This window comes from Crocodylus siamensis, chromosome 8 (genome assembly GCF_052110815.1).
Source record: "Crocodylus siamensis isolate JL-2025a chromosome 8, ASM5211081v1, whole genome shotgun sequence".
Lineage (NCBI taxonomy): Eukaryota > Metazoa > Chordata > Crocodylia > Crocodylidae > Crocodylus > Crocodylus siamensis.
In genome coordinates this window covers 66,059,201-66,076,524 of record NC_143402.1, presented here as the reverse complement: position 1 = coordinate 66,076,524, position 17,324 = coordinate 66,059,201, and the positions used below count along the sequence as shown (strand labels likewise).

General features: G+C 48.3%; 1 protein-coding gene across 1 annotated transcript in view; it reads right to left on the bottom strand.

Moving 5' to 3' along the window:
* UBE2O (ubiquitin conjugating enzyme E2 O) overlaps positions 1-2,065 on the bottom strand; it is a 91,372-nt gene extending 89,307 nt beyond the window's left edge. Inside the window, 2 exon segments of the mRNA XM_090060192.1 lie at positions 1,681-2,031; positions 2,033-2,065. Coding sequence (XP_089916318.1) covers positions 1,681-2,031; positions 2,033-2,065 — 384 coding nt within the window.
* Between the last annotated feature and the right edge of the window lie 15,259 nt (positions 2,066-17,324).

Here is a 17,324-nt window from a genome sequence, read left to right as displayed (position 1 = left end):
AAGAGGGGTAAAGGGTCACAACTTTCCACAGGCCTGCCTGCCAGCAAGGACCACTGGAGAGAAAAGACGGGTAAATCTGTGAATCCACCCTGGTCTAAAACCTTCAGCTGGCCAAACCTAGCACAGACGTCTCACACGCTCCATATGAGAAGGAGATATAGGATATACGCTGTACTGGCTTCTACCAAGAGTGGAGAAACTCCTTTATGACCTATTCAGAGTTTAATTCACCTTCACATGGGTTTCAAAGCTTTGGGTGGGGAAAGAAGGGGAGGCTCAGTTTCAACCGAAAAGCCCAGGCTGGTCCGGGGTAGCTGCCTCTGGACTTCGCATGGTCTGTAGCTGAGACGCAAACAGAACCCAACACCAAGTTTGAATGTGTTGGGACCTGATGTGGCTCCTTTCCCCCCTCCCAAACACGGCAGCAGACACGAGGAACCCGCGCTTCCAAAGGAAATGAGGAATTATTTTAAGCCATGGTGACTCCAGACCACGGCGCTTCTCTGGCTCCCAGCAGCAGCCGTGCAAAGCAGCCCTGCAAGTGGGGCACAGGGCGGCTAGGGGGAGTGCCTGCAGGCTCGGCTGGCTGAGGCAGGCCACCGCGGCCCCCGGGATCCCGGTCCCTCATGCACTGAGGCGGCAACCGGCTTCCAAGCAATGCGCCTTTCATTTAGACATGGCTGCAGCCAATGCATGTACCTGACAGCCAGCCCGGGTGCATGAGGTGGCTGCACACCTGGGGGCAAAACGACTTTAGCAGGATACAAGCAGCAACGGGGGTGGGGGTGGGGGGGGGTGCCAATGACTTTCAGATCCGGGTGGGGCCCAGCCTGGTAACACAGGCAGATGTCACGCTGAGCCAGGATTGGGGCCAGGGTGGGGAGGGGTTCTGGGTGCACTTCAATACGTGCAAATATATGCATATATCATAATACATTAACTTAATACGTGGATGGGGAGGGAATTCGGCATGCAGCCCCCACACACCAATATATGCATACTATGCAAATATATACATATATGCCAATAGGCCCATTGAATAAGTAAGTATGAGGGGGTGGGGAGCATGGTTCAGGGTGCAGCCCCTGCACACGAATACAGATACTATGCAAATATATTACATGCACCAATGTCCCCACTTAATATGCAAATATGAAGGGATGGGGGTGGGGTTCAGGATGCAGCCACCAGAAAAAAAATACATAGATAGTATGCAAATATATTAGGTGTGCTAATATCCCCACTTAACATGCAACTATGAGGGGAGAGGGTTTGGGGTGCAGCCCTCACACATGAAGACATAGGTATTATACAAATATATGAATATCCTCACTTCATATACGAATATGCAGCGATGGGGCATTCAGGGTGCAGCCCCCACAGAGGAATATATAGATATTATGCAAATGTCTACGGATGTCCCCACTTAATATGGAAAGAAGAGGGGATGGGGCAGTTTGGGGTGCAGCCCCCATACCTTAATACCCAGGCATTGTGCAAATACATGCATCTGTGCTAATATCCCCACTTAATAGCAAAGCGGTGGGGACGGGGCCGTCTGGGGCGCACCCCCACGAGCACGCAGGTACTGTGCCGGCCACGCGAGGGTCCCGCTCGACACGCGGACGCGGGCGGACCCGCGCCCCGAGGTGCTCACGAGGCGGCCGGGCCGGGCCCCACCTTGGTCTCCTTGACGTGCTGCTTGACGCCCTCGGGGTACCACTGCACCCGCACGTAGCCGCGGCGCAGGGGGCTGGCTCGGCTCTCGTCCGCGCCGCCGGCCCCGGGCGCGCCCGACTCGGAGCCGCCCGAGCTGCCGGCGCCGGCGCCGCGGCCGCCCTCGTCCTCCTCGGAGTCCGAGTCCTCGCCGTGGATGAGCCGCACTAGGCCGAAGCGCACGGCGCCGCGGTAGCGCCCCGACACCAGGTCGTGCGAGAAGAGCAGGCGCTGCGAGCCGGCGGCGGGGGGCTCGGGCGCGGCGGCGGCGGCGGGGGGCTCGGGGCCGGGCTCGGCCGGAGCCGGGGCCGGGGCCGGCCGGCGCGGGCGCTGCGGGCTGCTCCGCCATGACGCCGGTCTGCGCGAGCTGGGGGCGCCGCGGGCAGGAGGCGGCGGGGGCGGGGCCGGGGCGCGTCACGGCCGGGGGATGGGGCTGGGGGCGGAACCGCGGGCAGCCAGCGGTAGCCCCGCCCACCGCCGGGAGCCGGATGTTAGCCCGCCCCTTCGGGAGACCCGTCACGGCCTGGCGGCCAGGACCCGCCCACCGCGGGCAGCCCGGGAGTGACGTCGCCCTGCCTGCGGTAGCTCCGCCCACCGCCAGGAGCCGCATGTTGGCCCGCCTCTTCGGGAGACCCGTCCCTGCGAGGGGAGTTGGATAGGGCCATGCGTTGAGTCAGTGGCAGAGGAGTCCTGCCCACCCCGCTCATGGTTTCATAGTCGTTAGGGGCTGGAAGGGACCTTACAGATCATCGGGTCCTGCCCCCCTGCAAGTGGGCAGCAAAGACAGCACCGTGGGCATCAAGACACTTCGTACCCATTGTATCTTGTCCTCCCCTGGGGGGGCTTGGTGAATAGATGCTCCCCCAGGCCCTGATGTGCACCCCTCATATAGTGATAGTCCCCTCTGTGTCTGGGGACACGGCTCCCCCTGCTCCCGGGGAGGAGCCATCATGCCGGAGGGCTTCTTGTGCAGGATTTTTGCTTTGCCTCTTGACAAGGCTTGACACTTTATTTTGCAGAGGAAAAGCATCGCCCCCTGGTTGTTGAAGGAGCTGCCCTGTGCCAGGCCCTTCCCCAGGAAAAGGGTGGCCATCTCTGTATTGCCCTGGAGTCATGGGGCTTGGATATTGGTGCCACGTCTGGACCTAGCCGGCACTGAATGTAAAAGGGAAATTGTGAATAAAACGGATGTTTTTCCTCTGCAAAATAAAGTCTCAAGACTTGCGGGGAGCAAACAACCTGCATTGGGTGCTGGTAAGCAAGGCTGAGCATGTGTGTGCTTGTGCCCTCCTCCCCTGCATCCTCGCAGCCCTACTGAGCAGCACGCCCTTTCTGCCCCAGGTGCTGGTCCAGCTCCGTGCTGGGGGTCCCTGGTCATGCTTCATCAGGCCATGCCTGACTTCCTGGTGCCCCTGCTGATGCCCAGCCTAACAGCAGCAGACGAGGGCTCCACGACCTTTTTCCCTGTCTGATCTTCCCCCACCTATAGCCCCATGTGCACAGCCCATGTCCCTGTCTGCTCTGCCAGCCCAGCCCCTTTGCCAGCTGGCATCTGATGCCTAAGGTGCACATTGCCCTGGAGACTGGTCTGCTGCACTAGGACCCCCCTACTCCAGCTCCCTGTGAGCTTGTGATCCTACTGCTCTAGGGTCAGCATGGCTGACTCCAGGTCTCCAGGGGGAGGTTAAGGCATTAGTTTTAATCCTTAAAGCCCTACATGGCTGTGGAGTCCGGATCTGCCTGCTAAATGGTATATGGCTGTCCATGATCCCAGATGCACTCGAGCTGAATCCTTCTTGATATAGCTGAGAGGGCGTGTTCAGCAGCCTGATATCCATAAAGTGAAAAATTTACTGTTCACCTTGGTACGAAGAGGCCTAAGTCAGATGAGCTGGATTGGCATGGCGCCTCTGTTTCCTTCTGGGAAGGGAGGGAGAGGCTCTGCAAATGCTGGTTTTCATGAGCTGGGAGGGATATGGAGTAGATTCAACTTTCACTTTACGGGCAACGCCATTTCTGTTGTGGGGAGAAGAGAAGGGGACGAGGAAGTTTCATTGGTGTGGAACTAGATGAAACATGTTTCAAGCCACCTTTCTCATCCTCAGCCCTGCTCTGAAGATGGTCTCAGACACCCATAGACTGTAGGTGAGCCCCAAGGAGTAGGAGAAGCAGAGGTATCTAGAGCTCAGACACCAGACCAGCTGCAAAACAGAGAATACCACTAGGTCTCACTCCTGAGGCAGTGCCTAATCTGCCAGACCCATGTGTCCTAAGGGGAGCATTTCCACTGGCTGCAAAGAAGATCAAAGGTACAAATAATTTCAAGCCACTCCATGGCCTAGGCCCAGGGCACCTAATATAGTGCTTCAAACTCCATGATGAAGATGATGGTTGACAATATCCCTCTTGGAATTTGGGTAAAATGCATGTTTACAAGAGACAGAATTTTCTTAGGGGCTGATCCTAGTGTGTCAAATAAAATCCCTTGGAAAAGGTCACAGACATTACTACCTGCTCCTCACTCTGTTGCAGATCAAAGCCCATTACTTGACCTCTTTTCGATATGAGTGAGTGGTTGTTAGTCCCAAGATTTCTCCCAAAGGAAAAGAAAACCAGCAATGCGATCAAGTGCCAGCAAAAATACTCCCTCGTATTTCCAGGTCCCCTTGAGTCTGGGGGACAAGACCCACCCACAGTCCAAAGAGCAGCTGTGTGTTTCCCAACTTTATGCCAACAAGTTGTGTCAACAGAATGCAGCTGTGCATGCAAGTGTGTTTTAAAGGATTCATGTTGTGCTCAAAGTCAGACTAGGGTAAATATGGAGTGATGTGATTGACTTCCCCAGCAATCCTCTGGAGTTACAACCATGTGCAGTGTGAAATCAGTGAAAAGGATATAGCAAGCCGAGGCATTACATTTCTGTTGTTCTCAGCTGCCAGAATGGGCCATTGGGGATCTCTAGGTAGAAGTTAGATCAATTCTTGGGCTGTTCTAGCATATGCCTGGTGATAAAATGATCCCCTGTTGTCTCAAAATTAGGAAACTGCAAAGGTGATACAAAGCCATCATTTCTTCCTCCTTTTTAGGTTTGGCAAAGCTAGAACCAAATAATCTCTAGGTATAAGGGAAAGGATACAGCTTTCTAACACTGTTATTTTGCCTCTAAGAGCATCTCTCAACATGAATCATGGCTTCTTTTGTGATTTCACACCTGGAAACAGAGCAGGGGGGTGGAAGGATTCATTGTCTTTTGGGGTAGAAAAGGATAGCATCAATCAAGAAAGAAATGTTAAGTCTTATGTATGTCAGGTTGAGATAAAACATTCATGAATAGGGGTGAGGAGTACTTTTAATACTACGAAGCCATTATCTGCATACCATAGAGGCCAGTGATGCGTAACAGCCACTAATTAGTTGCTCACAAGGGGAGAGGAACAGCGGGCATAAACTCAGTGATAAAACATTCTCTAGCCCTACTTGAAGTTGATGGTGCTTCAAGTGTGATACTCCACTGTGATAGTGCTAGGGAAGGGGCTGAAGTGGAGGGGATTATACTAATTTGTCTACATAGCCTGCTCACCTTCTCAGCATAGCCACTTTACCTTCAGGGCAATGGCAAGGTGGTTGGGCATTGATCCTGAGTCCTTTGAAACCAGGCTGATGTCACTGGAAACAGAACTAAGTCTTTAGGAATTAAATGATTCTGCTGGACTGGGTAATTTGGCCTAGAACAAGTGGTTACGTTCTTTCCATCATTGACAGAAAAGGATTTTATGTGGCAGCATTCTGGCAGTCCCCTGGCTTTTTCCATCTTCCCTCTGTGGCCTGTACCAACACTGCTTTTAAAAATAATTTATTCCTGGGCATAAATCATGAGTTTATTTGGAACCACCTGTTATTCAGAGTAATTCCCCTCTGTAGAACACCATTTGGACTTCAGGTTGTACATAGCTGTATGGTGCAAATGGGGAGATCAAACTGTTCACCAGAAATGCAACACGGGCGTTTTAATGGAACCCAATCAGGAGTATTTGCTTGTCAGGTACAGAGCAGGTGAGAGCTGTTTTCTTCCCTGTACTCCTAACTGTGGCTCTGAGGTACTCTTATATGGAAGCAAACTTCTGATGTTGGTAAAGAGATCACCTTTGCTTTTGGACTCAGTAGCACCGCATCCGAGCTGCTTCTCCAGACTGGCATACTGCTGCTGGCTTTCTGTCCCATGGAAGGACACAGGATAGGAGGAAGGAGCAGCTTCTATTAGGTAGACCATGGTAGTAAGAATTAGGGATTTTGGGTTCTCAAATCCACCCATGACTTGCCAAGTGAGCTCAGGTGAAAAAAGAAGTAGCGGCTGATTTTAATTGCATCACATTCTAGATGGCTCAAATTATGCCAAAAATCCAGACTATCTGTGAAGCCCTGGATCTCCCAAGTTTCCTCAGCTACAGTAGTGAATACTCAGCAGTTCTGAAAAGTGAAGCATGTAAAACTGTGCACCCAAAATAGACACACCTTTAAATCAGTGGTTATTTTTGGAAATGCTGGCCTTCATCTCTTGGTGGATCAGTAACCCATCCCTAGTAAACCACATCCCTGATACAAAGCAGTGGTTGCAAGACATGATTTACTAATGTGTGTCCTCCTGGTCTCTGGATAAAAGGTGTTGTCCCTGGCCCCTGTGCAGGGATGGTATGTGAACTCAAGGATAGCTTTGTTTTCTTGGTGTTCGGATACTGCAGTGGCAGCTGAAGTAGAAATACAGATAGCCACTGCTGTGCACAGATTCTTTACAAGGAGGAAAATGAGTTTCATTCTCTACATGTATAAAGTGGCCCAGGTTCAATTTGCTTTAGCAGAACATTGGACACATAGTTTATGCATTATTACTTTGTACGTTGGCTGCCTAGATCTAATTAATGTCTACGTATAATGCCGCAAACTCCCTCAGTAAGACTGTTCATGACAACCAATTGCCAGGCATGTATTTCACAGACGAAAGTAACAACCAGGTCTGATGTAACTGGGACCCTGGGATTAGTAGGTGTCCTCCTCACCCAAAGCATTAGAGGCAGTGAAAAGCCAATTTTATGCTTGCAGTAATTTTGTGGCCTGCAGCTTCTCTTGCTTTTCCAAATGACTTTTATCAAGTCCCCTTTCCATCAGAAGTACTCTGATGCCATCTTGTGACTCTTTCGTATATGTACAAGGATAACTGAAAGCAGTGGTTCTCAACTGGGGCAGTACCCAGTTGGGGTGTAGTGGTGCAGTCACACCACCCTTTGATTCCTGCTCTACCCACCATTTTAAAACAAGCACCTTGCAGTTGAAGCAGTGAGGCAGCAGTGAGGGAGTCACTTGGCTTCATGATTGTTTGTAACCTGCTTGATTCTTTCTAAACTCTTTATCCCACAGGTGTTAATGTCCCTCTCTCTTTTGTGAATGGTCTTGATGTTCCACTAATCGAGCAATTCTTTCTTCTGCAATTCTGCTATTAGCTTAATGTAACTCATATTTCACAGCCCCACAGGGTATTTTTAACTCTAGCTAAAAACATCAACTCAGATGTGGAAACATTAACTCAGGTGAATATCAGTTCAGGTGTGGGAGTAACTTTCAGTGAAGCACTGGATGCATGGTCAAAATACTTAACAAGGCTTGATTTTGTTTAATGAATCTGAAAGAGATGTGCATTTAATTCTAATGACAACAAAAAGACTAAAGAAAAAGCATCTTTTGATTATTTTTACCTAGTTTGTTGTGTTTTTTTATACATAATATAGACTATAGCAAATTAATGCACAGTTCAATAAAGTTATATTTGTTTTTGCTTCGATCTTAAACTGAATAATACAGCCCTAGGCCCCTTACATATCAATACAGTTTCTAGTTTATTTTTACCCACAGAAAAATGTGTAGTGTTGTGATGCACTTGCACTCCCTTTTCAAAATCCTAGATCTGCATGCTCTCACCCTTTTCAGATGCAAGGGCCCCCAAGTCATCAAGGCACTCCTCAGAAAATGTCAGCTCTTAGCTTTAACTAATTTTTTGAATATGGAAAAATTATCAAGCTATTCTTCTGTTGCAAAGACCTCAAAAAGACAACAACAGGTCAGGATGTTGTTGATGCTATGGATTCCTGCTTGAAATCTCTGGGTTTGTCTTTTGAATCATGTGTTGGTATTTACATACCTAAGTACCTAACCTTAACGTATAGAGAAGGCCAACTAAAATAATCAGGGGCTTGGAGCAGTTACCATACCAAGAAAGCCTTAAAAGTCTAGGACTCTTCAGTTTGGAAAGAGAAGGCTGGGGGTGGGATATGACAGAGGTCCATAAAATCATGAAGGGTAGTGACCAAATGAACATGGAACTGTTGTTCATCAAGCCCCAGAATACTAAAACTAGGGGGCACCCTCTGAAATTACTGGATGACAAGTTTAAATCTAACTTTAAACCTGCCAAAGGTAAGAAAAAGTACCTTTTTTTAGACAATGTGCAGTTAACTCATGGAATTCATTGCCACAGGAGATGGAAGAAGCAGATTGCATAGCCAGGTTAAAAAAGGCACTGGATACATTTGTGGATGATAGATCTGTTAATGGCTATTGAGCAGAATGGTTGATGAGGTTTTCTTTGGCATTTCTAACCCAATAAATGGTGGATGCCAGTGAATAGAGGATAGATCACTCTAGAGATAACTGCCTGGTTTAATACTCCCCCTGTATAGCATCCACCTCTGTCAGAGTCAGGATACTGGGCTAGATGAACCATTCATTGGTCTGACCTAGTATGGCATTAAGTTGCATCCCAGCTGAGTCATGGATAGGAGCTGTTTGTTCTTTCTGACACCCACTAAAGGTGGACTCTTTCAGAATTTGTCCTTAAAAATACACAGCTGTGGTCTTAATCCAAATCCCACCTTATTGGGTAAAGAAAATCCTTCCCTGATCAGCTTATTAGCTACTGTAAGCTCCTTTTGCTGCCTCTCAAAGGCACAGATGTTTCTATACCATTCACATTTTTGCTGGCCATTGATATTCAGTGGGTCTCGAGTGCCAGGACAGCCCTTCTCACGCACACCCAACACCCTCAATGTGGGTTAGTTTATGTGGGTCAATTATAGGTTTAGTTTAGGGCCTGATTTTGCTACAATGGAAGCCATAAGCCCAACTTGCCTTGATTTCTTTGGAGCAGGAATGAGCTCATGAACACTAAGATCTTTGAAGCAAGGATGCTGTTGCACTTGATGCTGTAAAGCAGCTCCATGGACACGGAGCATTTCTCGATGTTCAGCCTGAGTAGAGGGCAGGTCACAAGAGATCTTCCAGGGCAGAGAGGAAAAGACCCTTTCAATTCAAACCATAGAGTGAGAGCTGAACTTTATTTTAATGGCTAGAGGAATCTTCATAGCCCTTGCACTCTACCTTTTAGGGTAGGGGAAGAACTAAACCATCTATAGACAAGCCCATGGCATCCCATCCTCAAGGGTCACTGAGCTGCTACTCTACACCCCATAGAAGTGTTCTGCACAGACATTGCTCTGCTTTCTGGGATCTTCCACTCAGCAGAGGATAGAAAGCTGAGCTGGAAAGCTTGGGAACCTACCATGTTGGTGGAAGAGTAGGAAGCACTCAGACCTGACTATACAACAGGTAAATATCTCCAGTGCTCCATCAGTAGCAGCAGGCTTACAGTCATCATCACTAGCTCACATGCACTGACTTAGCAAGAGCTGGAAACTCCTGTTCAGATCAGTAGCTGAGTAGTATCAAATACACAGAACTACAATGTATGCATGAAAACCTTTACAGCAGCAGCAGTTTGACACCCTCAGGATCCATGAGCAATCAACGCTAATTACAGAGTCCAAACAATGTCTGTGCTACTAAGTGATGTGTAGAACGCATTCCAGGTCAATAGGGGAAGAAAACCCTACAGACAGTTAATTAACATTGCTAGAGAGAGGTGGCACTTACCTCGCATCATTTGTGATTGCAGGAGAGACATGTCTGATGGGCGCAGAAAAACACACTTGAGTAACACTTTTTTTGGGTGCAAAACTGATAAATGGAAGAGCTACTTTTGGCTCAAGAGCTGCGGTTCAAGTGTAAGTGCAGTAGCAACATGACAACAGGCTCAGTGTGCTCCACAGCTGAATGGACAATGGAGATGACCTCCCTTCTTATGGGTAGAGGTGATCCTGGCAAGACATTGCTGAAGCACTGAATCAAGCTTGGATGGGACAGTCCCAGGCCTTTCACTGCTCTGGGACAGACTGGCACTGGCAGTCCCCATCCTGAGACCTCTGCCCAGCCTCATTTGCTGAGTACATTCATCTTCAGAGCCCTTTCTCCCCCTCTGCAAGTTAATTCATACACAGCAAAGGACACAGATACAAATATGAGCACAGCCCTATTTTATTTTCTCTTTGTGAGGAGGTTATTGACCCCTGAAAATAGGGTTCTTAGAGATATTATAGATATTGCTTGAAGAAGGGTGTTTGTGCCCGAAAGCTTGCAAAGAACAATTTTTCCAACTGTTTAGTTGGGCTAGTAAAAGATATCACATCTACCCAAAGAACCTCGTCTGCCTACGTCCTTAGACCAACACGGCTACAACTAACAACTCTATGGATATTCATTCACTGATTGTCATCCTGCCACTGAATTCAGCTCCCTGTAGATGGCACTCCTTACCAACCCATGGGTCCCCTCACCGAGGCCTAATGAATCATTCAAAATGCAGAGTGCATGGACACTGATCTCCACCACTACTTGCAGGCAAGCCCCTCCCATTATGTATGATAAGAGATGATCCAATAATAACCGGGGACAGTTCTGGATTCCTAAGTGCAAACCTGGAGCTGAACTGTTCTGAAGTTTTGGGTGCTTGGATTCAGCTCTGCTTCCCTCTTTCTCCAAGGGATCCTCTCTAGCCTGGGGTGAACCCCATCCTCTGTGATTAGTGGGAGAGATGCTTGGTGAACTGTGGCCTAAGTGAACTCCGCTGGGCTGGGAGAAGGAAATAAATTAAGCTATTCACTTAGTGTCTGAGCTCTGGGGAGAGGATGATGGAGATGCTGCCTCCAGGTCAGTGGGACCCTGGTGAAAGTTCTGCTTGAGACAGTGGTTTGTATGGAGACTGAGTCTTGCTTGGTCAAACATAAATGAACGAAGCTCTCCTCCAGTCTCTGATTTTGACTCCATTCCTCTTGAATAATGACCACTGTTGTGCCACTCAGCAGGAACAGGATGTACAGGGCCTCTAGTGCCGCAGTTTGACTGGCCATTGGTGAGGATATGGCTCTGTCTCTGTTCCCCCGCATGAGGCAGGAGACAATCCTGCAGACCCAGAGGTCTCCGGCACAGTGCAGCAAAGCCTTTGAGTACAGGACAAATGTCCAGAGGAAACTGAAGTGCAAGAGGGGATGCAGCTGATACACTAGACAATGGGGAAATGCAGGGGAGGGATTCCCATGCTAGAAGCAATTAGGAAGAACATGGTTTTCAGAATCCCTAGTCCATGGCCGGAAATGGGGATGACAGCCCTATCCGAACTCCTCTCCTGGCTGATCCTTCAGCCATGGCCTTTCCCGTGAGTTATGGGGTGAATATACCACCCTCTTTTCTCTGCAAGGAGGTCTAATCCCTCTAGAATTAGCCAATGAAATCTGACTTTGCACACCCAATATATACTTTTTTCCCTCAATGCTCCAACTTGTGCTGGGGGGGAAGCAGTGAAGTGGAGGGGCAGCATCTTCAATTGCTAAGCAGCAATCCTGGGGAAACCAAAATGCATCGAATCAGCTCCAAGAGAGAGACAGTGCTGTGAAACAACTGCAAGAAGGAGCACTCCCGCATCCCCCTGCTGTGTTCCGGAGCACTGATTATTAAAAATGTGGAGGACAGCGAGGAAAAATAATCAAGGCAAATTATCCACAGGCATCAAGCAGCAGAGCATCACTGACATCGATGCTGCTCTGCCAGTTTACACCGGGGGGAAATTTGGCCCAGGGAACTTGATTAGGTGCTAAATTCAAATTACAGGAAATGGAAGGTGGGTTGCTCTGGTTCATTCCAAGCATACAAAAAAGTAGGCTGTGAAGACACACTGGCCAATGAAACGTGAGGCAGAAACATGACATCATCCAAATCTGCCTCCCAAGGGGACCCTGCCCTGGGAGGGCGAGATGCTGCTACACTGCAAAATGCTAAAAGCTGCTTAATTCCCCCTGGGAGTCATCGTTTTCATGCACTGCAGTAGGGAAAGGCAGAAAGTGGCACAGGGCCTAACTGCAGAATGGGCCTCCCCCTGCGTCTGGGGGCTGAGTGCGGGTGGCAGTTAATTCCAAGGTAATTGCAATGAAAAAGCAATGTCATTCCCTCCTCCTCCCCTGCTGCCGCCAATTCGAAACAGACAGCATTGGATCAGAGGTTATGGGCATTAAGGGCTCGTTTCAGAGAGCTGGAGAAATGACAGCTCTGGGTTCTTTGAAGACGTCTCCGGAGTTGCTAAATATGTAAATCTCAGTATATTACTAATGCTCACATTTTAATGGAGTCAATGACCCCTCTGCAGCTGCTAGACGGTCATGGGGTTGGGGAGGGAAGGATTGTTTCCGTACACACCCTGGTCCCATACAAAACCATCTCTATGCCAGGCAAAGTAGCAAAGATATAAGTGCAGGGCAAGAGGTGCCTTGTTCCGATTTGTGTTCACCTGGGCAGGTCTGTGCTTTGCAGTGTCTTTTCTACTGATCAGCTGTTGATTGGGGGACATTTCAGTTTGGATTCCATTGAAAATACTTAAAAAGAAGAAGGGGAAAAGCTTGTAATCTTGGAGGTTGTTTTGATAGAGGCTTGGAAGCTGGAAGTCCGTGTTTCATCACTGATTTCAGAACAGCATCGGCCCACGATTCTCTGCTGCCTCCTTTGTCAAACCCTCCCCTTATGCTCTCCTGGGTCTGAAACAGTATACTCTGAAAGGGCCTATTCCTGCTGCCTTGACCTGTGCAGCAAAGTCAATCTAGACCAGTGGTCTCCAACCTTTTTAAGTAGGAGATCACTATTAGCATTTAAAAGCAACCCAAGATCTACTGTGGACCTAACCGGCACCGAATGAAAAGGGAAATCATGAATAAAACGGATACAGAAAGCAAGCAGGGCTGGATGGGCATGCATGTGCCTGTGGCCTCTTCCCCTGCATCCTCCCAGCCCTACTGAGCATGTGTACCCTTTGTGCCCTTACCCTCACATGCTGGTTCAGCTCCATGCACTGCTGGGGGGTCCCTGGGCATGCTTCATCAGGCCTCGCCTGACTTCCTGGTGCTTCTACTGGTGCCCAGCCTAACGGCAGCAGACGAGGGCTCCACGACCTTCTTCCCCGTCTGATCTTCCCCCACACAGCCCCACGTGCACAGCCCGTGTCCCCATCTGCTCTGCCAGCCCAGCCCCTTTGCCGGCTGGCGTCTGATGCCTCAGGTATACATTGCCCCGGAGACTGGTCTGCTGCACTAGGACCCCCCTACTCCAGCTCCCTGTGAGCTTGTGATCCTACTGCTCTAGGGTCAGCATGGCTGACTCTGTGGGTCCAGGGAGAGGTTAGGGCATTAGTTTTAATCTCTAAAGCCCTGTGTGGCTGGGGAGTCTGGATCTGCCTGCTAAATGGGCTATGGCTGTCTACAATCCCAGATGCACTTGAGCTGAATCCTCCTTGATATAGCCGAGGGAGTGCTCAGCAGCCTGATGTCTGTAAGCTGAGAAATTTACTATTCTCCTTGGTACAAAGAGGCCTAAGTCCTTTGGTATTTAAAAGCAATCCAAGATCTACTGCGTGCCACCGCCCAGCAGGTAAGCTTGTGGGGAGGGGGGCAGATTGAAGCAGAGGAAGACAAAATTATTTGGGGGTGTGCCTTCCCAGCAGGTAAGTCCTGCCCAGCTGGGGCCCCACTCAACTTATCCCTGCTCCTGCCTCTGTGGCACTATTCCTCACCGCAGGGACCTCTATCTAGCCCCTACCCCTTTCCTCCCCCATGGATTGACCTGGGCTGGGGCTTGCGTGTGCATGCACGCGGGCGTTCAGCCCCGCACCCCAGCCTCGGATCGAGTCCAAGAGGCTCTGAGATCTACGGGTGGATCGAGATCCACTGGTTGGTGACCACTGAGCTATACTATTCAGGAGAGAGAGAGACAGGCGGGGTTTGCCATGTAATCTGCAAGCTCCTCCAAAGGGCAGAAAATCGAGTCTGCTCGTAATTTCACAAGTTGTGCTTCCGTGCAACTGATTGACCTCACTGGAGTACATCTATATTAGCATCAGTGTCAGTCAGTCACGTCCACACTTGGATGCCACTGAGTTTTTAAAACACCTTGGGAACAATTGTTGTTGCTGCTCTGCACACAGTAACTTTTTAGCAACTAACCCCCTACACCTACCTGCATGCAATTACCAGATATTCCTCTCTACCATCAAGCCAGGAGCATGGTCACAGGTCTGTGTCTTCCTACTGCACCCAGTTCTGTTGTGCCTGTACCCCAGTACGGCCAGACTGGCTCTAAGAGTGTTATTTTCTCATCTACCTGAAAATAGAATCAGGCTTTCTCTCTCTGTTCAGGCAGTGGCATTAGGGGGGCTATGAGGTGTTAGATAAGCTATTCCATTATGTGCTCACTGGGATACACAGCAGTCGACTGGGGTGAAAAACTCTGGAGAACACTTTTATCAACCACGTGAGATCAGCGCAGCCTCAGTTTATGAAGCAAGGCATTGAAAGCAAGTGGAATTGAATCCCCCATTCTTTCACGGCCAAGCGCAGCTCAGTCAGGGCTTCCTGCAAAGCACATGGAAATGGGCCCGCAGTGTCTCATATACTGATCTTTCATCTGCTTCCTAGATGTGCACATTGTTATCTGTTCCATCTACCTGTTTGCTGGGAGCCTGCATCATGCACAAGCAAGTAGTAATTAGCTAAAATGCTTTATCCCTCTGAAGACGATTGATGCCAGGAAAGACAAGCCTGCTCTCGGCTCCTTTTGCTGGCCTATCACCTTAAAGCCTCGCTCTCTCTTTCTGCCTCATCAGGGTTTATAAACTTCTTAGAACTTCATCACATGCTCCATAAACAACAAATGCATAAGGGGGGCTTCTAACCCCGCAGCTGAACGAAAGCAGGAGGCAGATCAAAATTCACTATTGTCTGTTTTCTCCTCCCTTCTCCAGCAGGGAGATCCAATCTCATCAACCAGAGGAGCAAACTTTCAGGGGCCGTAAGGGAAATCCTGTTTCACACGCATGCTCACGTAAGTGCCGGCTTCTCTCCTGTACCTGCTCCGGTGCTGATTTTCCAGGGAAGAGAGCAGAGTTTACTGAGACCATCGTAACTCTCCACACAGTGTGCAACTGGACACGATGCATTGTCTCACAGAAGGAACTCTATAAAAGTAGAATTGGCCTGTATTGCGACTGACCCTAATACAGATGATGACGATGTGGATACTCCCCCATCTTTTATCCCAAGCTTGTTAAATCTGTCCGTGACAAATCTTTGAAACCCCAAAAGCTTTTAGAATTGGGATGAGTCAGAGCTTCACTACAAAGGATTTTGAGGTGTAATATTCTAGTTTATGATGCAAACAAACCCTCAAGAGTCCTAACAGTCCTGAACATTTAAACCCCAATCCAACAGACATTTGGAGTAGAACAAAGACATCACGAGTTCATGTTGCCTTACGTATTATGGGACTGTGCATCAATATTCACTATCTGAATCTTTAGATCATTATTAGTATTGAATATGTTTCCTGTGAGTTTGTGCATGGTTTTATTTGAACAGCAGCTTTGTCTAAAACAGACAATATAGGTTTCTCTGTCTAGCTGTGACAGTGAATCACTTTGTAAGCTAAGACAAATATTTTTGCTTCTACATGCCTCAGTTTCCCCATGTACGAAATGAGCTAGTGATACTTACTTATCTCTATAAAACAATACATCATCCTTGGGTGATGGATTTTAGTGGTGTGCCAGTTCTCCAGTAGTTAAGGTTGATACTATACCAGTGCAACCTGGTCTATTTTTATTATGTGCGTCTTCCCATCTGTAGGTGATTTTTTTTTATAAACAGGGGATCTGCAAAGGGAATCAGGAAGAAAATGATTATTTCCATAAAAATGATGCATTTGAGTTGTAAAAATGGTGACACAAGGTCAGGATATACCTACTGAATGCAGACTGGAAAAGGAAAACAAACAACTGGGCAACCTGTTCTTGGTATTACTGACTTCTACCCAAGTCTGTTGGAGACTGAAGTTTTGGGTGAGATTTCCAAAGCCGCCTCGGGGACTGGCGTACCAGACTCCCATTCATTACTAACAGGAACTGAGTGCCTAAATTCCTTGGGCAGTTTTGAAAAAATCCTACTCTATATAGATACGTGTCTTCATCTCATATAAGGCAGCATCATTACTTCAGTATTGGTTTCTAAATGGTCCTGTGTACAGACTGGCTTTTAAGAGTTATATGATAAAGAAAGGGACTGACCAAAGAATGGCAAACCAATTCATCACAATGCAAATCATGTCTCTTTGAATTAATGCATGTCCCCTGTGGCTGGCCAGTTACAACATGAATGGATGACTGGGATGTATTCTGATCCCCATACTTCTCTTGTTGCCCCTTGTTATACAAATAATTAGGGATGCTGTGGTAGTGGCTGAGTGATTAAGGACTCAGAGATGTGAGCTTGAGCCTCATTTTGGACTCATGCCAGAAAGCCATGTATAGTCTAGCTATAAATGGGCACCTGGCCATTTGGGTTGGGGACTCAAAGGTGGCTGACTACCGTGCTAGCCACCTCACTGCCTGGTATACCATCAGCTCCAGAAAGTGGACTGCCTTAGTTGCAGTAGTTCAGACAGTGGGGTAGTGGAGCACTAGGCTCAGACAAGTCTTTGACCTTCCTTACAAATAATCACACGGACATGGCTCACAGAATAAAGTTCTGCTCAGATGAGTAGGGATACGTGAGCCTAGCTTTCACGTATTTACTTAAATGTTTGTGTAGGGCAGGATCTGGAGGTTTGCTGAGAACCTGGTACAGGAGCTCAGCAAGCCACCGATAGATAGTTGGCTGTGTAAAGAAACTGCATTATTTGCTGGGATTTATCTGAATGGTGCAATGGGGTTGGTACCAAATGGTGCAATGGAGTTTATCCAACTGCTGCGTGAGGCTAATCCAGTTAGCAGCATGTTGTTCCATTAGGCTCAACGGTAAGTCTCACAAATACTACTAGAAACAGCCGCACTGAACTCCCCTTGGGATCTGGCCTTTGCTATATAATCACTCTCAGCCTGTGCCCAAGGGAACATGAAATAACCATCTATAGAGTGAGTTAATACGTACATTTTGCTTATTCCAAGTTACTTCTGGTGATGTAGAGTAGAAGTGGTAAATACTTCCAGCTACACACAGGAAATGACTCTTGTTGATGTAGCCGATGAGGGAGATCCTAGATCAGTAATTCTCAGCTAGGGTGCCTTGAGATCTTTTCAAGGGTGCCACAGGTTGCCATGCACTGTTAGCACTGTTAATGGGCAAATGCGACTCACAAGA